Source organism: Peromyscus maniculatus, chromosome 8 (genome assembly GCF_049852395.1).
Source record: "Peromyscus maniculatus bairdii isolate BWxNUB_F1_BW_parent chromosome 8, HU_Pman_BW_mat_3.1, whole genome shotgun sequence".
NCBI classification, from domain to species: Eukaryota; Metazoa; Chordata; class Mammalia; order Rodentia; family Cricetidae; genus Peromyscus; species Peromyscus maniculatus.
In genome coordinates this window covers 27,266,658-27,294,037 of record NC_134859.1, presented here as the reverse complement: position 1 = coordinate 27,294,037, position 27,380 = coordinate 27,266,658, and the positions used below count along the sequence as shown (strand labels likewise).

The window sequence follows — 27,380 nt, the reverse complement described above, 5'->3', positions numbered from 1 at the left end:
TATAAGGAAGTCCAGTCAGTCTATTTCATACACTATAAACATCCTTTCAAATATTATTTCCTCATTGTTCTAAGTACCTAAGCATGGTCTTCATGCATGCATGCAAGCAATACCTAGTTGAGCACCATATACAATATTTTATCTTCAGAAACAATCCTTTTTGAAGCTCACCACTTGTGAACCCTTGGGTTCCCCTTCTACAAGTTCACTAAACTTGATGTTATTTCTCCCCTCCCTTTCAAAGCTCTGCCTCTTTTTTAACACAGTAACACTGACTGTGCTTTTTATTGGCAGGATCTCCAACCCGTTTTTGCAATCAAGTACAGGAGGAGTAAACAAACGTCTCCAGGGTAACGTGACTCTGTTGCCCAGAGACAGAGAACTATGGCTTCCTCGACTCAGAAGCACTGAATTCACTTGTCTGCCAGAGTCTAGGGATGAAGCGAACTAATTAGCTCCCTTCTCATTCTAAACACTAATCAGTCCCCATGAACCTCTTGGCTGTGATCCACAGCTGATAATGCAGGAGGCTCTGGGCTGCCTGGGCAATTCTGAAGCTTGGCTAGGATCTACTATCCTGGGAGAATCATAACCCTATCACTGTCTTCTCCTTGTTAGCAACCAGGATGCGGCTGCACACTAATTCATGCTTCTCTGATATTGGACACTGACATGTAGGGACTTTGGAACATTTTTCTGGCTCTGTGCAAGTTTATGAAAATCTATCTTGGTGCATTGAGGGAGTGGGGCATGGGAGAAAATGATAATAAAGAGGGACACTTGAAGGATCATGGTGTGCTCTTGGGTATGACTAATGGATGTTTAGGTAGAAAGAAACAGGGTGTGGATATGCATAATGAATATTTTAATGAGTGTAGAAATCTGGAAACTAGATAAAGTGAAGGTAAAATGGTTTTTCATATAGAAGACCTTATAAAGTCTTGAGTGTATGAATGAACATCCCAATTCTCTAGGTCAAGGTGATGGAAAATTCAGTGTGTTCTAAGGACCTTGTTTTGAGAGCATCTCATGAGCCCAGAATCCTGTTGGGACATGCTAGGTGCAGCAAGTGACTTGTAACTTTGGTTTCCCCATCACCATGCCACACTGCCTCTGGGACTATAGCATCTGTGCCCCTGGGCCTGATAAGGCGAACTCACCACAGGCTGGGTCTTCTAGCAGGTCCATGATAACTGAGTCAGCACCCTTGGTGTAGACGATGATCTCACCTGTCAGCGGGTGCCTCACCACCACTGACATTCTCTTCCGGACAGAGTCAAATCCCAGGGTGAAGAGGAGGTCAAAGGTGAGGCAGATGCCCTGGGGTAGACGCACAGTCACCTGCTCAGGTGTTCTGGACACCAGTGTGAAACTGTAGGCACGGGCAGCATGCACGAGAGCTGCCTCATCAGGGCTCTCGGCCTCATAGCAGAGCTCAGGTCCATCCAGGCTGAGAGCTGGGGCCTCCAGCCCCTCCTCTAGAGAAGCCCCTGACTCGGACCCCAGGACGTCCCCCTGCTCCCATGTGCTGCTTCTGTAACCTCCATCCGTGGAACAGTCTCCGCTACATACAGATACATCATCTTTGTCCTCTGAGTCTGTGGTGGGCATGGCCGGCCCCAGACTCTCTCCTAGATCTGCGTCCGAGGGGGCGGTGGAGGAGAATGACTGGCTGAGGCTCAACAGCTTCAGCCTCTGGAACAGCTGCTGAATCTTCTCCAAGGACGTCCCCAGAGCCTTGTTGGAGGGGGGAGTGGTAACCTGTGGGCGGTTGAATGAGGAAAGGGCAGAATTACTCTAAGCACGCAGGCTTTGTATGCATACAGAATATGAAGATCCTTTTGCCGTCAGTGGGTTATTTGGGTCTCCTGTGGTCACCATAGACGAGACCCATGTGTTCTGTGAACCTCAGCTGACCCACTCATAGAAAGAGGGTATTAGCTTAGACCATTCCTCCTAGGCCTGCCTTTCTAGGTATGGCCAGTGCTCATAGTCCTGTAGTTTCTGAGCATCCCACTCTGGTCATGGTGGAAAGAAACAAGGGAGATGAAAGTGTGACACTCAAGAGCACCCACTCTCTCACAGATAATTGTGAGACACTCAAGAGTACCCACTCTCTCACAGTTTATTGTATGGTAAGCTGCTTTCTCTGGGTGTGAATCATCACATTTATTCTTTCCTGAAATTTGATGGGTTGCCATCAGTATGAGTGTGGAAACAAGGCACCCAGATGGCGAATAAATTTGCCACGATAACCCAGACTCTTGGTAATGGAGCTGGGACTCAGTTCTGAGCCTGGGTCCAGTCATTAGCTCAGAGCTATGTGCTAGTGTAAGCCTTCTCATTAGCTTGAAAACTGAAGTTGGATGCTAGCTTTTCCAAAATAGCCCTTCTCAAAAATAGTTACTTGTTCAGATAATGTTTCCTGTCTCCTATGTGTCACTGAAAACGCTTGATCAGGAAGTGATGTTTCTGAGTGGTTTGAAATTTGGGCATAATGAGAGGAAGTTATAGTCTACTGAATTCTGTTTTCTTGGTTTGATAGCCACAAGTTGCCCCAAATCATTCTTATCAGTGACTTGTAGGAAGCTTGGATGGGTCTGTAGATAACTGAAGACCTATCTACCCTTAGCAGATTTCATTGTTTAACTTCATATAGGTAACCACATATCTGCATTATTCCTGAGGAAAGAACATAACACATAAGCTAATTAATTTTAACCCCCATATAAAAGCAGATGCAGGTATAATATTGGGAATCATGACAGAGCCACACAGATAGTTCTACTGTGCATTAATTATACCTCCTTACTTATCAAGACCTGAGACTCCACTTGTTAAATCCAAACATATCCCACATCATGTTTCAGGGTTGTAAGGGTTAGATGGTGAATGTAGGTAAAGTGTTTAACATGGGACTTGGCACACAGCCAAATACTCGATAAATATTTACTCATTATCTGCCTTACATGTGGATAGGTTGAAAGTTACACAAGCAGTGGATGCGTGACTTTTCCCATTTAATTTATAAAGAGGAAAACAGGCCTAGGAAGATCACATGCCTGATCCAGGTTTCACAGTGATGGACTGATGATGCTGTGGTTAGCACCAAAGGGTCATGTCTTTATGATCAGGGTTTTCTCCTTTCCGATTTGCCTTTAGACTTTTCTCTCTCCCTCCCCCCCATTCCCAACCATCACTGGTCCTTACCCTCTTTCTGGGCTCAGTGGTTGTGGACACCATGACAGAGTTGCAGATAGTCAGGGCGAGGAAGAAGTCAGCAATGGAGGCAGTGGAGGAATGGGAAGGCTTGGGGAGTCTGGTGTCTGAGGACTCCAGCCACAGGGCAGCATCTCTCACCTTGCTCAGGAGGTTTTTATCGGGAGTCACATCTTTTTCCTGGAAGAAGAAAAGCACAAGTGACATCCTGTCCCGAAAGGACTGGGAAGGGAGGTCTCTCCCAGCAGGCTCTGCATGTCTAGGGTAAGGATAACTCTATCTTCCCTGCTGTCTCGCATCCAGCACATTCCTCCCTTCCACTGGACCGATCATTGCTCATTTTTCATTCTGTTCCTCCTTGTTAACCAGCTCCATGGAACCACCAGCTGCCAGGCACTGGCATTTCTTCCCATCTGGCACCTCCTCACTGCTTGTTCCCTACTCCTTTTACTTTCAGTCTGGCTTGGACCCTCCAGCCCTCAATTTTGTATTTTTTTTGCACCAACTTTATGCCAGTATTACTGCCTTTTAGTTCTTGTTTTCACCCTCCATGTGCACACATACTATGCCATGTTCCTAAAACATTACTTTCTTCCTGCAACTTAAGACTTCCAAAAAGATCTCTAGATCACCACTGTTAGCATCACCAACTCCTCCTGCATCTACATCCTTTCACACATACATTTCCAAGATTTTTCTTCAGTAGACCCTAGAGGTCTCTGTTGCATTTTGGACACACAGTCTCCTTTGATGCCTTTGGTCACACCTGTTAGGTTAAGAATCCTCTCCTACCCACCAGAATCCTTCCTAGATCTTAATGACCACAGAAATGTTTTCTGCTCATTAGAGTTTTTCTAACTCGCAATGAACTCTTCTGAACCACAAAAGCAAGTTCTACACTGAGACTGCCCACAATTACCAAGCATATAAGGAGAATGAGGGAAGTAGGCCAAGGCACAGCTGAGGTCATTATGGGATGGAAGGTGCTGTTGACCTGGCAAACCATACTAGATAGTGCTGCCAACTTTGCTTAGCAAAATGCTCCAAGGCTGGTCCCTTTGCCAAGAATCCTGACTCTTCGGGAGAAAGCAGAGATGGTTAAGTGACCTGTTTTCTCTTTTCCTTTACTTTCTGAGCTGAAGCTGGTCCATAGTTTCCCATTTCTTGTAGAACTTCCCATTTGTTCCATCACTCTAAAATGTGGGCTATCCAACTTCTCTGCATTTGAATATTGTGTTTCTAAAAGTAGCTCACATTTATGAAGTGCTTTCTACCTTCCCAAGTCTAGGACCCCACAGGTCTTTGTGGAGATGAATGTAATCCAGTCTTAACCAAAGCCCAGAGATGTGGGCTAATTTGACCACTGGCTTTTAGCAAGACAGGGGGAAGCCCAAATCATGAATTATATCCCTATACAACAGGCACAGCATCTTCCTCCCCAGGCTTATGCCACAGGGGCTTCGTTAACACTCCTTCCAAAGTTCTGTAGCCACAGTAGCCAATATCTCCTTAACACCGAGCCCATTTCTCATAATAATAATAACTCCTATCCATGTAGTGTTTCATATGTTCCCAGCACATCTGCCATCTCAATGTATTCTTGCTATTAGTACTGATATTGTCTGGGTGCTGTTACCTCTGAATTTTAAATGAGGAAACTCACGCTTAGCAAAATTCAGTGCCTTACCTAAGCTCTCAAAATATGTGGGAGGCATTTCCTCAGTTGATTTTTGGTAGTTTGACTCTAGCACACCCCCGATTTTCCCCCGACTCCTATACCAGGCAAGATCCTCCATGATAAGGAAGAGGCCTTTGGGACTTGGTGAAAGTTGGAGCCTTTAGTGTCTCGCATGCCAGATACAATAGACTGACTTGCATATCAAACCCCGAGTTCTCAGCAGTCTGGGAGGTTGTGCAAGTGTTCCTCTTCCTGAAAAGAACACATGTTCCACATCCTGGATTGGTCACACAGCCAGAATCACTTAGCAGGTACTTGTTTAAGTACTCTTGAGTCTGTGTCATGAGGATGATGGGTTGTCTCTGATGTGTCCCCAGTGCCCGCAGATTATGGACATGTTGAATGCAGAATGTTGAATGACTCCCTTCTAGAGTACTTCGCTTGTCCACCACTGATGGACTCTTGACCCCCCCCCATTTTTATTTATTTTTTTGAGTGTATGTGTATGTGTGTGGGTGCCGTGAGTAGAGGTCAGAGGACAACATCTGGAAGTCAGTTCTCTCCTTCCACCACGTGGTTCCCAAGAATCGAACTTAGGTCATCAGGCTAGGTGGCAGACAACTTTACCTGCTGCACCATCTCATTGGTCCTTAACATTTCTTTATTAAAATAGTTCTTTAATACATTTCTACTTGATCATACAGCAATGTGTGACAAAAGGCTTCTGAAGGTGCTGGGAGAAGATGCCTATCAACTTTTACGTAGTCACCATATCTGCTCTGTCCAGCAAATTCCTTCAGGGTACTCTGTGCTCTGGCCCATTGTTTTTTTCTGTGTGGTTTGTTAGCATTTGGGAACTTAGCCCTTCAAACACATAGAAAAAGGCAATTTCTTTCCCAACTCTTGGTAACTCCGAAGGAAAAGAAAGAGGAATGTATGGAGGCTATTTATGGGGTTTTCAAGCTAGATCTCTGTGGTATCCAGGCTCTCAATTGGTTGGCTTTCCTTTTACTGTCAATTACCTGAAGCATACAAATCTTGTGGGAGCTCAGGGTCCACAGGAAGGGATGCTGTTATCATTAGATTATCTTTGATGATAACGGGTACATACTTGTTATCCTAAGTCCTTTGCTAAATACTCTCATTTACATAATTGACATCAGCTACTGTCATTTTCCATTTTGATTATGAGGCAAAAAGTGGCTCACTGAAATGAAGTAATTTGTCCAAGGTCTCAAGTCCTGTGCCAGGATCCTGAATCTAGTTCTTGCTGATCCATAAGCCTGAACTCTTAAATGTTATACTGGCGCTTTACAAACTGTGTTTGAATTCAGGCCACCTGGAATGTGCCTGGGCACCTGCATTTCTAACTAGCTCACAGGAAGGGCTTGTGCTGCTGGTTCAAGAGCAAAGTTTGAACAGCAAAAATGTGTACTACACTGTTGCCCAATGAATGCTCTTCCTCTCTGGCTGGGATGTATTCTCACACTGAAGTCTGGGGAAAGTAGGCAGCCTCCATTCTGCTCTTCTCCTTTCAGGTGTGTGTGTGTGTGTGTGTGTGTGTGTGTGTTTGTGTGTACACTTGCACGTGCATATGTGTGGAGGTGAGAGGTCATCCTAGATGCTGGGTGTCTTCCTCAATTGCTTTCCACCTTAGTTTTTGAGAGAGGGACTTTAACTGAACATGGAGCTCACTGATTGGCTAGGCTGGTTTGAATAAGTTTTAAGAAGCTACTCAAGTCATACTGTCACTGTTACTGATTGGGGATGGCAGCTTCTTAATACAGAAGTCCATTAAGCCAGTGGTAGAGAGAAATAGGTGGCTTGGCCCCTAGCTTGCAAGTAAACCCTTTATGGCCTGGCTCCTCTTGTGACTCAATCTTCCTTACTTCTCCAACTTGCATTCTTTTTTTCTAGCTGTGGATGAGCACCTCCAAATGCTCTGCCTTGCTTCCCCAGAAGTTTGCATTCTTCACCTCATTAGATTACTACCACTGCTTAAAATCCCCTGGTTGCCTCTCAATCTTGTCTTGAAGGCCAATTCAGGTGCTAGCTTTGCCAGGAAGCTCCCAGGAAGTTGGAAGGAGGATGGTACTACCCTCTGCTGGTCTCTTGTAACACATCTGTACCTACCATCCCAGCAGAAGTCACTGGCATCCCACTTGCTCCTTCATTAGGATGTAAATCCATGAATCCAGGGGCTACTGTCCTATGAGACTTTGTATCCCTTCCATCCAGCTACTGTATCTGCCACTGAATAGATGTTAACTAATGTTGAAAGATCAGCTGACCAAATAAATGAAAGGCTATTCTAAAGAATTGCTGACAGTTGCCACAGATACACTCGACAGAGTAAGGAGGAAGCAGGCCCTTCTGTTTGTTGCTGGGGGACATGTCAATTGCTCTAACATCTTTGGGAAAAATCAATAGAATAAGAAATGCACCAACACTCCAACTTAGCTCTTATGCTCTAAAAATTAATACTGTATAAAAAGCCTGCCACACACATATAAAGCACATGATAGCTCGACTATTTGACAACGTCCAACAGCCACAAAAAAAGAATGAGGCTGTATCTACTGAATTTATACACATGTGCCTGCACATAGGAAACATTTTCCAGGATTTGTTAATTTTTTTAAAATAGCAATGTTGGGCCTGGGGAAATGGCTCAGTGGTTAAAGTGCTTGCTCTGAAAGTGTGCAAACTGCAGTTCAGATCCCTAGCACTCCTGTAAATATGGGGTGGCTTTGGCAGCCCACCTGTAATTCCAGCCTTGGCAGATAGATAAGGGATCCCCAGAGCAAGCTGCCTAGCTAGAGTAGTCATATTGGTAAGCTCTGTGTTTGATTGATAGACCCTATTGCAATGAGTAAGATTGATTGAAGATGACTTCTGACACTGACCTTGGGTCTCCACATGTGCATGTGCATACTCACAGAGAGGCATATGCATGCATAGCCATGTGGATACACACATGTAAACCTGCATATGCACACATGCACACACATGAAAACAGAAAGGCAAAATCCAAAAGTCCCCTGGTCAAAACATCATCGTGTGTGTGTATGTGTGTGTGTGTGTGTGTGTGTGTGTGTGTGTGTTCCATAGAGGCTTCTGTATAGGGAGGTTCCCCTGGAAAGGATGCATAGGCTACTGTGAGGATAGCCTGTACAGGCCTTTGGGAGAGCGGGGATGGAGGACAGCACCATGTAGTCTTTGATCCCCTTTTAATACCTAACTGTATGTTGGTATTAGTAGCATGTAAACAGGCCTTTTTGGTTGCTAGGAGCTGAAGGCTGAATTCCCTTTTCAAGGCAGTGATGTATTTATCCTAGGGTTTCAGTCTTAATGATATTTACTTTGGATGAAGAATTAGGAAAGCCCAATTCACCCAGACTGTTAAAGCAAGCTATGTAAGTTGAAGGAAAATTCACTGTGGCTACCCAAGAAAGAATTTTCCGACAGTTCTTAACCTCCTATCTGGGTCCCTGGGGGCTAAGGACAATTCTGTCTCGTGTGGTCACATTACTTGCAGAAAGACTGTGTGCCTGTCTGATGAAATCAGGACTCTTATCTAACCCCACAGAGGCAGCAGGCATATGTTGGCTGCCCTGCCAATGTGCAGGAGAGTCGGAGTGTTTCACGGAGGAGTCATTAAGAAAGAGGCTGCCCTCGGCACCTCTTGCAGTTGTGTCTACTGCGTTCTCTCTGGAGGTGTCAGGGAAGGGGACATGCCCACAGAAGGGAGTGGCGGACGAGCCTTCAGGAGCCCAGGGCAGCTTCCCACGACTGGGAAGATGGTCTTTGCTTTGATGATTTTGAAAAACATTGTATAAGTGGCTCGTAGACTCTGCTGAAATCTTGGCTGCTTTCAGAGCAGGGCAAAAGGCATTTTATTTTCCATCTGTCCGTGCTATGAAACACTGGCTGGGGACATGCCAGTTTCATAAATATGTTACCCACCTTAAAACCACAGTTTTATAGCAGGCAATTAGGAGATAATCACTGATACTGCCTTGTGTTTGGTAGCTAAAGAAAAACAACAAACCCAGTTTTGGTTGTTGCTGCTACTGTTGATTCCTGTTTTATTTTTGGGTTGCACCCAAGGGCCAGGGAAACCAAGAGCTGGCCTTTAAATTTTTTTTTTTTCTTTTTCAAGACAGGATTTCTCTGTGTAGCTTTGGAGCCTGTCCTGGAACTCGCTTTGTAGACCAGGCTGTCTTTGAACTCACAGAGATCCGCCTGCCTTTGCCTCCCAAATGCCTGGATTAAAGGCATGTGCCACCACCCGCCAGGCTTAATAGCTGGTGTCTTGAGAAGCTGGTAGACTGCTGCCAGGTTCTGGGACCTTGGGAGTTTCTGAGGCAAGCTCTGACTTAGAACTTGCTTTTGAAATTGCCAGCCAGTGCAGAACACTGACCATAGTTTAGGTTCCGGAGACAGTTTGGGATTAGTACGTCCCATGCACTGCCATCAGCTGAGGGCCCTCTATCAAATGTATACTCACTAGAAGGGTTTCTTGGGCCCAGGAATTTGAGATCATCTTGGGCAAAATAAGTTAAGATGAAAATGTATTAAAAAAAAAGGAATCTATACTGCCTGATTCTGGGATCCTATGATTTGTGAGGTTAAACAAGGGGCAGAGAATCATCATGTTGCCTATTTCAATGCTGGCAAAAAGCCTCCAGATTTCCCTCCTTGTGTCCTTGGTAGTGGGGACACTTATTAATAGGTACATAAGGTGCCTGCCACACTAGAACTGTGAAATGCCAAAAGACATTCAGAATAGGCCTAATGACACCTCATTTAAGTAACTGAAAAATAGTCATATAAAAATTTGGGAGAAGAGCATTCCATTCAGTGTGTAGAATTAAAGAAAGGGGAAGACAGGATAAAACTCTTTAAAATTCCTCTTTAATTACTACTAGAATATTTTCTTTCACCTTTCTTCAAGTGCACAAGGGCTTAAAGGCTTATCTTTTGTCTTTCTAGTGTATGAAAATACAAACATAACAAATACTTTCTGGTTTCCTTTAGCTGTGTAATTGGAAATGTGTCCATAATGAGGAGGCCCCTGGCTCTCAGGTGTGGTAGTGACAGGTGGGGAAGGGCAAAGGCTCTAGGGCACCGAGGATTGTACCAACCTACGTGGTAAGGGTTCCTTAACTCAAGCCAATTATTGCCATGAGGAAACCCTGGATTAGTACAGGAAATTTTCTAATTCCATTTTCAGAACAGGAGAAATGAATATTTCAGATAAGAACTCTTAATTTCCAAACACCAAACGTTTTGACTAACAAGAATTGTGTATGCTGACAGAACACTGTATGGGTTCCCTATGGGACTGGAAGGGGCCATTCTGAGATCTCTTCAGGCTTTAAATGACTTTTTTTAAAAAAAAATATTACAGAGTTTCATGTAGCCCAGGATGGCCTTAGACTCACTATATAGCAAGTGCTGGGATTATAGGTATGTAGCATTCTACTTGGTTTGTGAGGGGCTGGGATTGAACTCAGGTCTCATACATACTAGGAAAGCACTCTCTCAACTAAGCTACACCCCCAACCACCAGCTAATCAGGGTTTATAGAGCCTCTGCTATACCTGAGAACCTTCTCTGTTATCTTCTTGGCGTAATTTGGTTGTGATTCAATGAACCAAGGCAGAGACTTACTATTGAGCTGCTGAAGGCCACCGGAGGCTGTGAGGTCTCCCAGCGTCCCACAGACCTTTGTCTGGAGTGGCTCTGGATGGGGACCCGGGCACTCTGGGACCTCCTCAGAGGCTGGGCACCTCCTTGGCTTCTCATCGTTGCTGGGCCCTGGGCCCATCTAGGTGGGAAGGACAGACACTGGTATTGGGTCCATTCCTCTCCATCTGAGTCCAGCTCCTTTGGCATCTCCAATCGCTTGGCTGCAAGAAAGGAATCTTGTTACATCTTGGCTGAGCTGTGGTTGGCGGGGGTGGGGTGGGACGCTAGACTTCAGGGGTTGGGATAGAGCACAGGAAAGGTCTAAAAGGCTTTTCTGTGGCTGGGCTACTAAGACTGGATAAAGTAATATGATCTTGGTCTTTGATTTAACCTCTACCTTTAGTTCCTCAATTAGAAGTTATTAAGAAGTATAAAACTCAGGATCATTTTGAAGATTTTAGTAACATAATATGTGAAAACAACTAGCTAAGCTAGGTGCTTGTAGTAATAGCTATTATGTTATTAAAAAGAAATAAGAGGCTCCTGTGTAAATAGTGAGTGATTGCCATAGCAAAGGGGATAGGGCTATCTATAATATCTCCTTTCTCTTTAGTGTGTGTGTGTATGTGTGTGTGTATGTGTGTGTGTGTGTGTGTGTGTGTGTGTGTGTGTGTGTGTGTGTGTACTAACTCAGTTCTACAGGCTACCTTCAGACCACAAAAAGTAACAAAGTAACAGTCCAGGAATCTTATACCTTCATATTCTAAGTCAAAACACTGACTTGATGAAATCTCAGACATTTGTTAAAATGGAAGGCATTTTCTAAATGTGTCAAAGTTCACCATGTGCCTAGATCTAGACACATCCTGACACACCAGGTAAGGTAACAGGACAAATTCCTAAGCCTTGATTTCATGACAGACATAATTGGGACACATTCCATCTTAGCCCATCCTTGATGTAAACACACTGTGCTGTATGGAGAGGTGATACAACTTGCCAAAATGCTACAGAAACCCTGTGGGGAATCAGAATAGTGTCCTCGTCCCCCTGTCAAGAGGCCAGGGTGCTTGTGGGCCCTCATACCATTTTCTTGGTGACAATATTCACTGCCCACGATGGTACAACGCCGGAACACCATCTTGTTTTCTGTCAGGGTCCCCGTCTTGTCAGAGAAGATGTACTGGATCTGGCCCAGGTCCTCTGTAATGTTGAGGGCTCGACATTGAATAGACAAATCGGTTTCTTCATCATATAGGTCCAGGTCATTATGAAGGAGGTACACTTGCCCGAGCTTTACCAACTCGATGGACACGTACAAGGAGATCGGGATCAACACCTGAGGGAGGATGGTTCACACTGTGTCAGAAACCTGCTTGATCCCTGCTCCCAGACCCTCACTAGTGGATAGCAAAGGCATTTGATAGAAAGGTGAGGACAGCTTACAGCATGACTTTTCCTGAGAAATTAAAAGTTAGTGACTTCAGGCCTCCCTTGCAATACTTGTGGGGGATGTGAAGTGGAGATATGCCTCTTCATCCTGTGGTATCTGAGGGGAGGGGAGCAGGCACTCCTCACTGGCTATTTACTGACAGCATGTTGAGTATAGGAATTTTAGCAGCCCTCTTGAGAGACTCCTGAGCCCTCAGATCTCTGTGATATAGAGGGTCATTGGCATCTTTGCAGGTGCTCAGGCCTTTTGCTCATTACGTTCACTAGTCCAATGCCAGCTCTTGCTCTTCGTTGGACATTGTTCCAAGTCTTGGAAATGGAGGTTGTTAGAACAAAACTGGCCATAAGGAACTCATATTCTAGTGACAATATATAGACAATCAATATATATGATGTGGTTGTCTCATGAAATAGAGTAAAGGAAATCAGAGAGGACATAGAGTCATAGACTGAATGGACTTTCATATACATGATGTTTGGGCAGAAACTGAAGAGAGGAGGGTGCGAAGATCACACTGGGTGGAGAATTCTGGGCAGTGGGAGGGGTTTGGTTGTTCAGGAGGTGATAGTGAGCAGGCATGATACAGGAAGAATGGAGGAGGAGAGTTGTAGGAGATGAGATGCGGTCAAGGTCCAGGTTGTTTAAAGCCTTGTTGGCTTCCATAAGGACTTTGGATTTTATTCCAAGCAGACATGGATTACCAGCAGATTCTGCACAGAGAACAGGTGTGTTTACATTTGCCTTTAAGAAGGATCAAACTGCTATGATGAATGGGAGGTTGAAATGGTTCATCAGTCAGGAACAGAGTTCTAAAAGACATTGACTGTAGACGAGTCTTCACCAAACAAAACCTGCATCTTCTCATTTTCTATCAGCTGTGTGTCTTGATAGAGCCCAAATATGTAAAGAAAAACATCTCTTTATCCCTTACTACATCTTTTATAGGTGTCAACTCTATTTTTCTCATCTACTCTGTTCTTCTCTATCAAATGCTGGAACATTAACATGTCAATTTTCTCTATCTCCAACACTTGGGTATTTAATCTTCCTTTGGTCTTGGGTCATAGTGTTTTTCCTGTTCTGTCTGGCAAAGGGACATAGACATAGGTGACAGCTATGGTCTTACTCTGAACCTTTTTCTACAGCTGAGAGGTTGTCCTGACATTACCAATGTGAACACTTGGTAAACACACCAGAAGGCAATAACTGTCTTCCCATCTTGTCCTTATTACTTCTTTCTGGCATTAGCACTTATTTTTCTTTATTTTCTGAAGCTGTGGAGGGTAGAGAGCTCTTACCTGGAGCAGGATGATCATTGTGAGGAACATATAGAAGCCTCCAAGGCCAAGAGAAAGGAAGTTCCCATCAGCATCTGGCACGTCAAAGGGAGGATGCTCTTTAAAGGTCCCATTCCAGAGGCTATGGCCTGAGAAGAAGCAAAGCTAGGCATCAGACTAAGTCTTTTCTTAGTTCTAAGTTGGCCAGGTACTCATGACATGTTGGTATTTGGACATGGGTGGGTATTTGAAGAGCCCATTTTTATTTCCCATGACACAGTGCCCTCTCCTCCTCTTTTCCTCTTTTCTTTTAATGTGACAGCGGTGCTTCATGGACCCAACTCTTCACTGTTCAATCCCTTGATGGAATGATGGACACTAAGTCTGTTTTTACTGGAAAGATTAGTATGAAGGTTACATATATTTTAGTGGAGTCTTATCACATAGAGGTTGGAAAGATAATGGAACACATACTTTATTGTATGAAGTGTGTGGTTGGGCAATCTTGACACATCTGTCTTCCACTTTTCTTTCCTACCCATCCCCTCATTTATTTATGTACCTAATTACCTATTTTTCCCACTCTTCCCTCCTATATCCAATACTTATTGATTGTATCAGTCTTGGTTTTTGTTCTTAAGTAATTTTCACTAAGCAAAGGACTTTGACCTTAAACGATCCTGAGGGGGTTATGTGCTAGAGCATGGAAGCTATGAGAGTCACACCACGTACACACTGAACTCTGTTTCCTTATTTGCTAAAGGGGTGACAACACCACAGGATTGTGCAAGATGAGCTACATCCAGCACCTGCTATAGATATGTCTAAACTTGAATGTCCTTATCTGTTCATTAGTAATAGCTTTCCTATAGGGTTATTGTGAAACTAGAATAACCCATTGTGCAGAATTCTGTGCTATTTTTCTGTCAGCTTTAATACAAGGAAGAGGGAACCTCAACTGATAAAATTCCATTACTAGATTGGCAAAAAATTCCCCACAGATTATGGACAAATCTTTGGTACATTTTCTTGATTGATATGGGAGGGACCAGCTTACTAGGTGATGCCACCCCTGGGAAGATAGTCCTGGATGGTATTAGAAAACAAGCAAGCAAGCCATGAGGAAGAAGCCAGTAAGCAGCACTCCTCCATGGCTTCTGTTTCAGTTCCTGCCTCTAGATTTCTGCCCTGACTTCCCTCAATGATGGACTCTGATGTGGAGTAAATTCCAATTAAAACAAATGCTGTCAGCTTCAGGGCAGGAACTATAGAGAATAAGAGCCATAAAATGTCATCACACCCAAAGGCTCCCTCCCAGCCAGGCTGGGCCAAATTCTTCACAGTCACTTCAGAAAAAAAGGAGTATTACAGACATAATATAATTTAATGGTGACTGTATAGAGGAGAAGACATTCACAGAGAAGGGGCCCCTGCAGTAAGACAACAAAGCAGAGAAGCTACAAGGTGAACCAGAAGTCTCGGAGGTCATGGAGCCTGGGCAGGTGTCTGTGTATGTAATGTTTGTGCCTTATGAGCTAAGCAAGAAGACACACCTTGCTATAAAACCAAAGGGAACATTTGGTAAGGAACCCTGGAATCATACTTGTCATGGGAGAACTTTCTCCTCTTCCAAGGCTATGCTTTAATGAGGCGGCCAAAGAGTCCTGTTTCATAAAAGTTGCTGTTTGCAATAGAGGATTTGTCTTCCTTTTCCATTGATGTTCTCCCTTTACCATTTGGAGACCTTGTAAAGCCAACTTGGGGTGCCTTATCTATGTGTGTAATCATTAACTTCTTTTTTGTCTGGAGACACAGTGATCTCAAGTAAACTTTCAGTTCTGGCATGCCTGAAAAATTTACTCAACATGGAGGCTTAGTTCGACAGCCATGAGGGCAGGGGTGGGAGTGGCTGTGTCCTTGCTGTGGTTTCCTCTATCTTTCCAGCTGTGAGCCACCCACTCATGCACAACTGTTAGGCTCACCTGTGAGCTACATTAAATATAAATTCCTGGCCACCTTGAGACAAGTCCCAGTGTCTTTACTACACTGACATACTAGATCTCACGCTTTGCCTTTTAGACATCATCTTCTCAAATATAGTGATGATTATGATTTCAGAATATGACTGGTAGCCAACATCATTGCTGTTCTTTGGGTCAGGGTTATTCAGGGGTATGCGGGCTCATGAGTTTTTTTTCTCCTGATCATCCCTGATTCTTTGTGAGGTCTCCTTAAGCATTCTGTGAAACACCCCTAGAGTAAAGATGATGGGGGGATGCGAAGGGTAAGATCTCCATGGAGAACTCTTTCTTGTCTCCACTCTGAAGATCAACTTAAGTGGTTCCAGCTCACTCCTTTCTAGGCCTTTTGAGCTTGCTCTTGCTCTTACACACTAGAGAGCCAACTGCTTTTCTGTCTATAGTCATTCTCCTTCCCACCTCTGTACCCTGTGCTACCCATGTGACTAAGTACATTCTTCCTCTCCCCAGATTTCCCTGCCTCCTTGTGCTCCTGAACTTGTGTCTGCCACCTATCTCCTGCAGCAAATGTCCAGCTCAGTTAGTAATCAGCTAGAACAGGTACCTCTCCAGGAAAGACTCCCCTCACTGGTGTTTCCACAGTGCCCATGGGAGGTGAAATAACACTTCACCCATAACAAGATATATCCTAATTCGTGGGTCCTGGGAAGAGTATGTCTTAGGAGGAAGAGAGGAATTTGCAGATGTGATTAACTTATGAAATTCAAAATGGGGAGTATCCTGGATTCTCCTGGTGGCTTCAAGGATGTAATTACAATTGTGCTTATAAAAGGAGGTACCACAGATAAGGCTGGGGAGATATGAGCAGAGTATGGAAGATGCTTCTAGTGCAATGAACAAAGGCCAGGAGGAAGCTTCTAGAAATTGAAAAAGACAGGACCGATTTCTCATTGGGTCTCATCAGAAGGAAGCAGAGCTGCCGAAGTCATGATCTTAACCCACTCAAATTGGACTTCTGCTGCTTAGAAGAAGATGCAGAAGTAGAGTGAATTTGTGCTGTTTTCATCCTCTCAGCATATATGACTTAATTTCACTGCAACAACAGGCAAATAATGCAGTGCCCATGGGAAGTGCCCCATTGAGTAGGGCAGCGTGAGCTCTCAATTCTGTTTGGCTCCTCCTGGGCAGATTGTGGGCTCTCCAAGGATCAGTCCTATGAGTCATCCATCTTATTCTCCTTCCATGCTCAGAGAACACCTGTGCTTCATGAGATTTTTTTTTCAGCCCATCAATCATCGACAGTATTGCTAGTATTTAAGAACACATACACTTTACAGTAGGTTTTCATCAGTACCTCCAATAAAGTAGGGGGTACAGACTTGATTTTTCTTTAAGGAAATTAAAGCTCAGAATTATAGTGATTTGCCAAAAGAATTGAATGGATTTCTGTGTTGCTTTTTGCAGAACATCCCTTACCTATAGCTCCAATAAGGCACATGAGGAAGAGGAGGCCGATGCAGAAAAAGACATCCCTGTTGATGCGCCGCTCAATATTGCTGCGTTTGTAGCGGGGCCCACTGTTGTTCAGCATGGCTTTCGTCTCATGACCTTTGAGAGAAAATTGGGAATTTAGATGGAAAAAGATGCATGTGCAAAGATCCTGCAGGAGGATTGATCTTGGGGCCAACAGTTCCCGTGTTTGTTTCTTAATGTCTAAGGTGTTGACATTTCCTGAGGAAGAACAGTAGAAACAAAATCTGTCACCCCAGCATTCATCAGCTACCTCCCCATAAAATCTTGTTCCAAGAAAAAAAAAATGCCAAAGTTGGAAGACTATCAGTTTTCCTAGTTATTTCTTTTCTACCTGGGGAAACTGAGGAGCAGGGTAGAAGGAACTTGTCCAATGTGAAAGAATAAGTTAATACTAGAATCACAGTGGGAAGCCAGGATTCTTCCTTCCACCAACCCAAGTGAGGTGCTGAGAAACACTTGGTCTTCAGACTGTGTCTCTTCTTAGGAGTTGCTGGGTTTTAATTACTGTGTGTACTCACCAATAGTCAAAGTGAAAAATGCCATTCATTTTTCTGTGTAAAATTAAAGAAAACCAGTGCACCAGCTCCAGAAGCAAATGGCTTTAATGCTACCGAGTTAGTTGCCTTGAGGATTTAGAATAACAACAGCAGTAGGAGCAAACGAGCTTAGATTATTAAATTCGATTTGAGTTGCTGTAGTTGTGAGGGGCTCTAACAGGGTGACAGGCACAGGTTGCTGCATTCTTCGCTCACTCCCTGCCTCAGGCTCACCTCATAGGGGTCCTCACCCTCTGAGATCCTTTCATTCTTTAGGTCTGGAGTGGGGTCAAAGGCAAGGCAGTTAGGGAGGGCAGGGCTGCTAGAGTTGGGATTCAGCTCTGTATATATTTGACCTTGGCTTACAGGGAGTTCATCTCAGGGAGTGTGGTGTAAGGATTATGTCCTTAATTACGTCACTAGCCTGAGATAGCTTTCCCAGCCTAAAAAGCGGGTGTGCCCTCTCTGTGCTTTTTTTTCTGCATTTTCTCCCTCCGTATTCTCTCTCTCTCTCTCTCTCTCTCTCTCTCTCTCTCTCTCTCTCTCTCTCTCCTCTCTCTCCCTCTCTCCCTCTCTCTCCAAATAAAGCTCTAGAAAGGTAACCACGGCTCGTGATTCTTCCACCACCGCAGCATCCAGTAGTCGGCAGCACCGCTGCTTAACCAACATGTGGGACCTTAGGTGAATGGATTCCTCTGCACTTGAACTTCTCATCTGCAAAAAGGAATAAGGGTTGTGTACGTGTGGTGGGTATGGAGGAAGGAATTAACCTACAGCTTACTGTAGGCATGTTATGGTGAGTAGGAGAGAGAAAGAAAGAGAAAGAGAGACGTGGTTCGTGGTTGGGGGTTCAGGGGGCTTTCGGTAAGCTGCCATGGCATTAGCAAGTGATTTGACAGCTATGGGTGCAAAGTTTGAGCAGGAAAGAACAAGAAGGTGAGGCCTGGTCACCTGTGGTCACAATGCCAGGCAGGGCAGCAGGAACCAGTCTGTCTGGGCGGTGAGAACTGCAATGTTTAACAACCCCACTCACTCCAGGCCCTGGACATCTCAAATTCCTGGAGTCACTCACAAGTCCCTGTCAGGCCAGATCACCAGTTGCATTTTATGCCGTGATTAAGCTGTATGCTTTAAAAGGCAAGTCACAGAGACTGGAGAGATGGCTCTGTGGTTAGAGCACTGGTGCTCTTCTAGAGAACTTGGGTTTGAGTCCTAGCACCACATGGTGGCTCACAACTGACCTCTGTGGGCATTGAGCATGCATGCAGGTAAAACACTCACTCCTACATATAACATAATAAAATATTTTTAAAATTTCTTTCCTTTATTTTACTTTTTTAAACTTTGTATTGATTCTTTGTGAATTTCACGTCATATATCCCAAACCTGTTCATTTCCCGTCCCTCCACATCTGCCCTTGCGACCTCTTCCCCCAAAGACAACAAAACAAACAAACAAAAATCTGGCTGTGGAGCTGCAGCACCATGCAGTCTACCCTTTTGACCAACAGCTTTATTTGCAAATGATCATTGCAACCAGTCCTTGGACGGGTTCAAGGCCTCTGGCTTCTGCTACACTAACAACACTGCACCCTCACCAGGACTCTTGGATATCCTGCTGTTGACCTGTGTCGTGAAGATCCTGCGGCTTTGGTTCTGCAGGACTGGCTTCTTCATGCTCCAGCAGTTCATGGATGGGGTAGATGTTGGGTTCCCCCAACTCAAAGCTCTGGATCTGGGCCTGGGAGGAAGCTGAGTTGGTCAGCCTGCCAGCTCTCCTGCACCCATGCCACCAGGGCCAGCTCTCCCACTCTGCCTAGGTGTGTGTGTGTGTGTGTGTGTGTGGAGGCAGGGTCAGCTCTTCAGTCTGCTGTAATAATTTTTTTTTTAAAAGCAAGTCATAAATTGCCTCTGAAAATTTAATCGATTTTCCTATTGAGGAAAATGGTCCTTTTGTGGTACTTTGCCTCAAACTTGCCTGAAGTCTGCATTTTCGTTCCTCGAGGGTGATGTGGAGAACGTCAGAAAACAGGACATAGCCCGAGTCTGTAGGGCACTGAGGTGTTTACACCAACAAATTTTGACATAGCGTTCCTAGTCAGCTGAGACCTTGGAGAATGGCTATATGAGAAGCTACATACGTCTTTTTGTCCCTTGCCAAAGTGACCTGCAAGCGGCCACTCAGCAGGAAAAGCAAAGCATGCTTCTGGGGAATCTGTGGTTTTATTGTCGGCATGGCGACTGTACCTGAATCCACCGCTGTTTCATAATGACTGCTCCTGAATCTACGCTGTTTCCGTAAGGACAGTGTCTACACTGTTTCCATAAGGACCGCTCCTGAATCTACGCTGTTTCCTAAATCTACACTGTTTCCGTAAGGACACCTGAATCTACGTTGTTTCCATAAAGACTTCCCCTGAATCTATGCTGTTTCCTGAATCTACGCTGTTTCCGTAAGGACTGCGCCAGAATCTATGCTGTTTCCATAAGGACCTCGCCTGAATCTACACTGTTTTTGTAAGGACAGCATCTACGCTGTTTCCGTAAGGACCGCACCTGAACCTACACTGTTTCTGTACAGACCGCAGCTCCTCAATCACTGCCCCTCTGCCCTGTGTCCCGCCAGAACCACCTCTGCCTCTGTAGCCAAATACAGTTTTTAGCTAAGTTTCTTAAGTCTTTACCAATAAAGGCTCCAGAGTCAATACTGGGATGAAAACATGCTAGCTCAGAGAGGCTGAGAAGCAACCAGCTGACCTTCCTCCTTAGCTAGTGACTAAGAGACTCTCTTTACTGATGCCAAACCAAAGAGACGGCCAAGCTCCAATTCTCTACTTCCTGTGAGTTTTTCCCCCCATAATCCACCTGCCTCTGCCTCCCATGTGCTGGGATTAAAGTTGTGCCCCTCCAAGTCTGGCTCCACTTTATTTTTTGAGACAAGATCTCTCTCTAAATCTGGGGCTTAGATGTCTGGCCAGCAGGCCCCCAGCCCTGGAGTTATAGGCACACCCTGGCTTTCCTACATGTATGGTGCAGCTGGACAAGCTTATGTGCTTAAAGTGCTTATGTGACAAGCATTTTTACCAATTTTCCTCAGTCTACGAGTATCTTCCACTAAAATCTCAACCTCAACCCCATCAGCTGCTCTGCTGATTTTTAATTATATTTATCAGAGCTTTATTTTTTTAATCCCAGAGAAGGTAATGTATTGCCAGCCAATTGTGTTTCAATGCTAAGACATATCTGAAAAGCCTATTGTTCTGTATGCTGATAATGTAAGTCTGTCAATGGTACAGTCCTGTATACAAAGCACCGCCCCTCCTCCCACTGGTGACCTGCTGGGACAGCCGAATGCCCTCTGGTATGTGGCACCCAGAAGAGTGGGGCTGGCCCTTCACAAACAGCTGGTCTGATTCATTCAGAACAAAGGCTGCTCTTCCTGCTAAATCCCGGGCAGGCATGGACTGTGAGGCCAGCAGGGCCCCAGGCCCTCCACCAGAATCAATCTCTCTCTCTCTCTCTCTCCCTCTCTCTCTCTCTCTCTCTCTCTCTCTCTCTCTCTCTCTCTCTCCTTCTGGTTTTGTTTTGTTTGTTTTTCGAGACAGTGTTTCTCTGTGTAGTTTTGGTAGTACTGTAGTAGACCAGGCTGGCCTTGAACTCTGCCTGGCTCTGCCTCCCAAGTGCTGGGATTAAAGGTGTGCGCCACTGCTGCCCCGCCTCCCCTTCTGTTTTTAGTTTCTTTTCTTTTTGGTTTTTTGAAACAGGGTTTCTCTGTATAATGACTCTGGCTGTCCTGAAATTGGCTGTGGCCTCAAACTCATAGAGGTCCACCTGCCTCTGCCTCCTGAGCAATAGGATTAAAGGCGAGCGCCACCACCGCCCGTTTAGTTACTTTCCTATTGCCATGACAAAACACCATGGCCAAAGCGACTTATAGAAGGAGAGTTCATTGAGGCTCAGTTTCAGAGGGTGAGTGTATGTGTTGGGTGTGAGAACCACCAAAAGTTCTTTGCCCACATTAAGGAACCTCCTGGCCTTCAATGATTCAGTGCCAACAGCCGGCCCCCATCATCATTAATGGCCAACGTGACATCATATTTTCCATATGTGTGTGATCCACTTAGCTCTAGGTAGGTAGAAGCGGCTCAATAAATGTTTGCTGTGAGAAGCACAAACCTCCACACTAGAGCCTATTCTGGAAGACTCTAGTCTCTCGGTGACAAGGAGATTCCCTCATAATGACATGACATAGGCAAGATGGTCCTAAGCAGAGATGAGCCAATACCTGTGCCAGGTCCATACACCTCCCCACACTGTGAGCTAAATTAAACCTCTTTTCTTGAAAGCTAGCCTGCCTCAGCTATTGTAGTATAGTAATTAAAATATCTCCATATCTAGAACCATACAGTGGATAAAGGAAACATAGCCGGGGGGGGGGGGGGGGGGGAGGACAGTAACTGAAGTTTATCCAGCCTTCCCTTCACTTGATATAGCGCTAGGTGACTTGCATGGGATAGGCCATTTGATTTTCAGGAATCTATAAAGTAGACACATATATTCTTCCCATTATGAAGTAGGCAAACTGAGATGCAAGAGAAGTTATCTTTTGGTGGGGTTATTCTGAAGATCTGCCTGTACTTCTGTCCCCAAGCCACCACTGGGGTGATGAACTGAGTCCTTCTCCCTACCTGGTGGATTACATGGTATCGACTCAGCATCTCATTATGTCTCCTGTGGCCTGAGCGAGTTCCTGTGGCTCCCAGCCTCTCTGGCTTAGCTGAGAAGTGGGAAGTTGCATGGCTCTGCCCCCCAGGAGACCCTGAGAGTTTCCATTGTCTGAAGATGAATTTAGAGGAAAGGTAGGAGAGGGGAGTGTTAAGGCAGGTTGGAAAAAGGAAACTGTGCGGAGACAATGACCTGCGTAGATGACGATGCCAGCCGCCACCTCGGTGTTTCGGATGGTGCAGCCTCGGAGCAGAAGACTCTCGCTGCCAAAGCCAGTCCTGGTCTGGTCAGGATGCTCCCTGGGAAGAAGGAGTGAAAGTTAGGCAGTGTCCTTTCTGTTGGTCTGTTTATGTGGTTTCTGATCAGTATAACAGAACTAGAAGCTGTGAGTAAAAACAATTCATTTTCCCCTTTTCCACATTTCAAGGACTACTGCTACTCTTGGCGATCCTATCTCTATGTCCAGATGAATGCCACCATTGTTCCCAGTAGGCCTGGGTGAGGCTGGACCATCAGAAGCGAATTATTTCTTCTGAGGAATTCCTCATTTACCCACTAACGGCAGAACTCTGCTGAAAAACAAAACCCTAGATTTTAATTCTTACCCTCACAATGGATGCAGGGATAAAGTTTGGGAATGGGCTTCTGGACCTTTGAGGTCTGGTGCTGTGTCTCCTTTGGACAGTGTTCATATTCCTCCATCGCCTAGCTGCTGGGGACCAGAGCCATAGCAGCTGAGCACCCTGGTTCATAGAAGATGCTAGATCTTCCTGATTTTTATATCATGAGGTGGATGTAGGAAGTTTAAGTAAGAAGGGGTGGGTTACAGCCTTCTCACATCTGAGCTATCTCATTCTCAGAGTCTCTCTTCCCATACATTCCCTCCTTTGCTCAGTCTCTCATAAAGTATGCAGGCCTCCAAGGAGGGCACAGTGGCCCTTTGTCCAACTACAGATGTGTCTTTCTTCCTGGGACCTCAGGAGGAATTTCAGCTTTCCACTTCATGCTAGAAACTTCTGATCCAGAATGACTCCATCCATCCATTACCTTCAGCATGGCATTCTAACCTGACTCCTTTTCCCTGGGTTTGCAGCAGGTTTAACTGTAATATTCTATTTAATTGTAACATTGGGAGAACAGGAAAGCAGTAATCTTAACACTGAATCTCTTCTCCCTGTGGTTCGTCAATATTTCATTCTCATATGTACAGCTGTGACTTTTTCTATGTGTTAAATAAGCTGAAGGCAATTTATAAGCCAGGTCATGCTATCATATCCACTTTATAGGAAGGACAATGGAGGCAAATTCAAAGATCTAGTAAGTGACAGAATACGTCTTTTATTAAATATCTTGTCCTTTCATGCTATGTTCATACTTAATATACCTACTGAGTTATCAAACAATTCTATTTATTTATTTATTTATATATTTTTCATCCAATATATTTGATTAAATTCTTTCCCCTTCTCAAACTGCTCCCAGAACTTCTCCCCTCCCCCTCCACCCAACTTCACGTTCTTTCTCTTTCAAAGAAAAACAAAACGTAGAAACTCAAAAAACAAATCCCAAAGACAAAGGAAAAAACAAAAAACAAAAAAACAACCCAAACCAAGTCAAAACAAAAAGAACACAAAAAGTACAGACTTCATTTTGTCTTGACCAACTACTACTGAGCATTGGGCCTGCCCTGAAGTGTGGTTGATATACCCAGTGCCCCTACTGAAGAAGACTGATTCTAATAACCTCTGCCCGCAAGAGGTTACAATTACAAACAGTTACAACTACAAACAGCTTCTTGTTGTGGGTGGGCCTTTGTGTCTAGGATTTTTGTTTGGTTTGAACTTGTAGGTCTTGTGTGGGTCTTGTGTGTGCTCTCTCCATCTCTGTGAATTGATGTGTGCATCAGTTTTACTGTTCAGGAAGATGATTTTTCCAGGGATGGAGTTATCCTTACCCCTGGCTCTTAAAATCCTACTGACTTTTCTTCCATGTAGATCCCTGAGTCTTGGGGGGGGCGGTTGATAAAAACAGCTCATTCAAGGCTCAGTGCTCCAAACTCTCTCTCTGCACATTGTCTGGTTGTGGGTCTCTGCGCTAATTTCCAGGTACTTCAAGAAGAAACTTCTCTGATGAGCATCTGATCCTCTGTCAGATGTGTAATTGATAAAGATGCTCTCTTTTTTTTTTGATAGAGTCTCATTACATAGTTCAAACTGTCCTTGAACTCATGATCATTCCTCCTCAACTTCACAAATAGTGAGATTACAGGCATGTGTTACCATGCCAACTTCAGTATCCATTTAAATGCTAACAATTCCTTATTCTGCATATAAACTATGTTCACTTACATGATTACATTTGATTCTGTATGGCTCTGGAAGGTTAGCAGAGTCATTGTATAAAAGCTAAAGCTTACAGAGGCTGAGATTTTTTTCCAAGGACACCAACTTAGTATACTGGCTATCTTAGGATTCTGGGTCACAGGTGAGAGACTGCTGATGACTTGTCATTTATGACAGTCTGAAGTAATAGCACAGGGGAGAGCCAGCTTCTTCTCTCACTCACAGTGCCCGTTTTTGGATAGGTGGGAAAAAAGGCTTAGCTGTCTCATGACTGCTGTTCCACTGAGTGCTCTTTGTGAACAAAGATGTTTGTGGTTAACATGCAACATTTATGTCTCCGCAGGACAGTTCTTTATAGTGGGGTTTTCTTGTCCATTGTAGGATGTTGGGTGGTACCCTGGACTCTGTCTACAAAAGGCCAGTGGCACAGTTTCCCAGCTGTTTCAACCAATACTGCTTCCAGACATTGCCAAAAGACTCCCAATTAAGGAGAAGGATATCATCTCAGAGTGAGAACTGAGGTCCTACAGAGATTTATTTGTTTAATTAATCAATCATTTATTGAGACAAGGTCTCATGTAGCCAAGGCTGGCCTCAGATTTGCTATGTAGCTGAGTATGACCTTGCATTTCTGATCCTTCTTGCCTCCATCTTCTAAGTGCTAGAGTTACATATGTATGTTTCCTATCCCCGGTTTATATGGTTATGGGGATGAACTCAAGAGCATGTATATGTTAGGCAGACTCTACTAATTAAACTACCCCACCAGCCCAAATGGTTGCATTTTAAAATATCAAGCTCATTATCTTCAAGTAGATAATAAAAAGCTGTTCATCTTGCTAATCTGTGTAGTCACAGAGGATTCCTCAGTTAAGGAGACCCAATGGAGGCTTCGAGGAAACAGGATTTTTAGACATTTGGTTTGTGGGTGCTGGGTCTAAAAGTCTTTTCCTTGTCTGACATAGATGGGGATATAGGTCCAGATGGTAGAATCTTCTAGGATCTTTGGGTTGACCATGGGCTGTCCAGTTGGACTTCCAAGGCTTATCCTTGAGGCTGGGAGGTGGAGAAAAGCAGGTCTCTAGGAGCAATGGCCAGAAATAAGGGGTATTAAGATAAGGAGAGCTGGGGCCAGTGCTGTCTGAAGTCTGTGTGAGGTAGGCAGGCCTGAGCCCAGGTTGACCGTGAGACAGACTAGCTGCTAGCAAACATGAGTTTGATGGAGAAAGAGCCATGGGGAAAAGCAGGCCATCAAGCTGATTGCTAGGAAATTATAGAACGGTTCAAGACACAGGTGACTTGGAGGAACCAAATCCATCAACTCAGGAATGAACACGACTATGCTTGCCAGAGACAATGAACAGCTTCTTCTTTGACAGATGCACACAAAGAACACTTCCCCAGCTCACGTCCTTCTCTACCTATCTCCATCAGCCCTTCCTGTGTATTTGAAAAGTAAAGTTTCAAGGCTTCTGTTGGCATCTTCTGTATTCTTCTTTTTCTCTTCTTGTATTCCTCCTCATGACAGCATATATGGGCTGAGAGCCTGTCTGGGAAAGAAACAGCTCAGTGGCCTGGAACCCTTTTGGTGAGAGGTGGGCCCAACACAGTTGAACTCTGTGAAGCAGGGCAATCAAAACCACATCAGGTTTGGGTTGTTTGGTACCTGCTGTGAAACTTAGGGCAAATCCAGACATCTAGAGCACAAGATTCCACATCTGAAACATGGAGACAACGGTCCCCATTTCCTTGGGTGGCTGTAAAGACCACACAGATGGTATTCTGCAAAAGTGCTCTGAGCACTGCTATAGCAATGACAAGGCTAGACATTTACTTATACCCATGCTTGTGACTCTTACTTTGCAAGTAGGTCAGCTGTCTGATGGGGGCCAGAATTATAGTAAAATTCTGAGGTGGAAGAATAGTGATAATTCAGACATAGACATCTGTGATGAACTGGGCATTTAATTTTGTCCAGTTTTGCTAATCCGAGTTCTGCATGTGATAGACACTTTGATTTTTAGGGAAGAGAAGTCCTGTGACACAGGTATTATAAATTTTACTCTGCAGAGATGGCACCTGAGAAACTGACAGGTAAGCAAACCAATCCAGCTTATTGTTGGGAGACCTATGCCTCAAGCCCAGGTCTTTAAAACTCGACAATCTTAACCCCAGGATATGGACTCAACTGTCTGGTCATTTCAAGTAAATATATTTTTCCAGCAGCAGAGCAGGTGTTCACCAGTAGCCCAGGGGTCTTAAGTACTTACATATAACCCTTAAACTTGCTGAGGTGGTTGTTGGGCCTCTCACATATGATGGTACTGTGGAAGTACTCGGGTTGGAACTGCACCTCCTGCAAAAGAGAGAACACTGTGAGGTGGTTGCATCAAAGGGATTTAGTCTTCATAGGATCGTGGGGAGAGCTAATTGCTGCTATGGGCATTACAAATGAGGCCACCGTGCTTTGCCACACTGTGATCCTGGCAGCATGCTAGGTTAAAGTTAAGTCTTCATTAAGGAGAAGAAAGTCAATAGGAACACAGAGTTGGGAGTAGATTGAAGGAAGGTGGATATAGCAGACATCAGCATTTCACAGCTCTCCTCCCACGCACAGGCTCACAAATTCTTGCTGCCTCCCTCTTCCATGAAGTTCCCTGAGCATTGGATGGTGGGAGGCTGGTATAGATGACCCACCCATAGCTACATACACAGTACCTATATTTGCTATTTTGACCAGTTACAAGTATCCTCATTAACCATTACCCACTGCAAAAAGAAGCTTCCCTAACCAAAGCTGAAAGCACACAAATCTATGAATATAAACATATATATTTAGAATTATAGGGAGAAAATGAAGTTCTGAGTGAATCTATATTGTTTATATGGGCACAGCCATATCAATGATCAATGCCTCAGACACAGAGAAGTAGCAAAACCTTCCT

The 27,380-nt window shown here is 44.5% G+C and overlaps 1 protein-coding gene across 3 annotated transcripts in view; it reads right to left on the bottom strand.

Annotated features, from left to right (window-relative positions):
- Atp10b (ATPase phospholipid transporting 10B (putative)) overlaps positions 1 to 27,380 on the bottom strand; it is a 303,657-nt gene that overhangs the window by 42,817 nt on the left and 233,460 nt on the right. For all 3 annotated transcript variants that reach the window (XM_076578189.1, XM_006971615.4, XM_042283849.2), the window contains 8 exons: positions 26,706 to 26,791; positions 22,286 to 22,392; positions 16,777 to 16,908; positions 13,343 to 13,470; positions 11,678 to 11,930; positions 10,574 to 10,812; positions 3,211 to 3,399; positions 1,161 to 1,761 (listed from right to left, as the gene is read on the bottom strand). In XM_076578189.1, the coding sequence (XP_076434304.1) occupies positions 1,161 to 1,761; positions 3,211 to 3,399; positions 10,574 to 10,812; positions 11,678 to 11,930; positions 13,343 to 13,470; positions 16,777 to 16,908; positions 22,286 to 22,392; positions 26,706 to 26,791 (1,735 nt within the window). The remainder of the gene's footprint in view (positions 1 to 1,160; positions 1,762 to 3,210; positions 3,400 to 10,573; positions 10,813 to 11,677; positions 11,931 to 13,342; positions 13,471 to 16,776; positions 16,909 to 22,285; positions 22,393 to 26,705; positions 26,792 to 27,380) is intronic.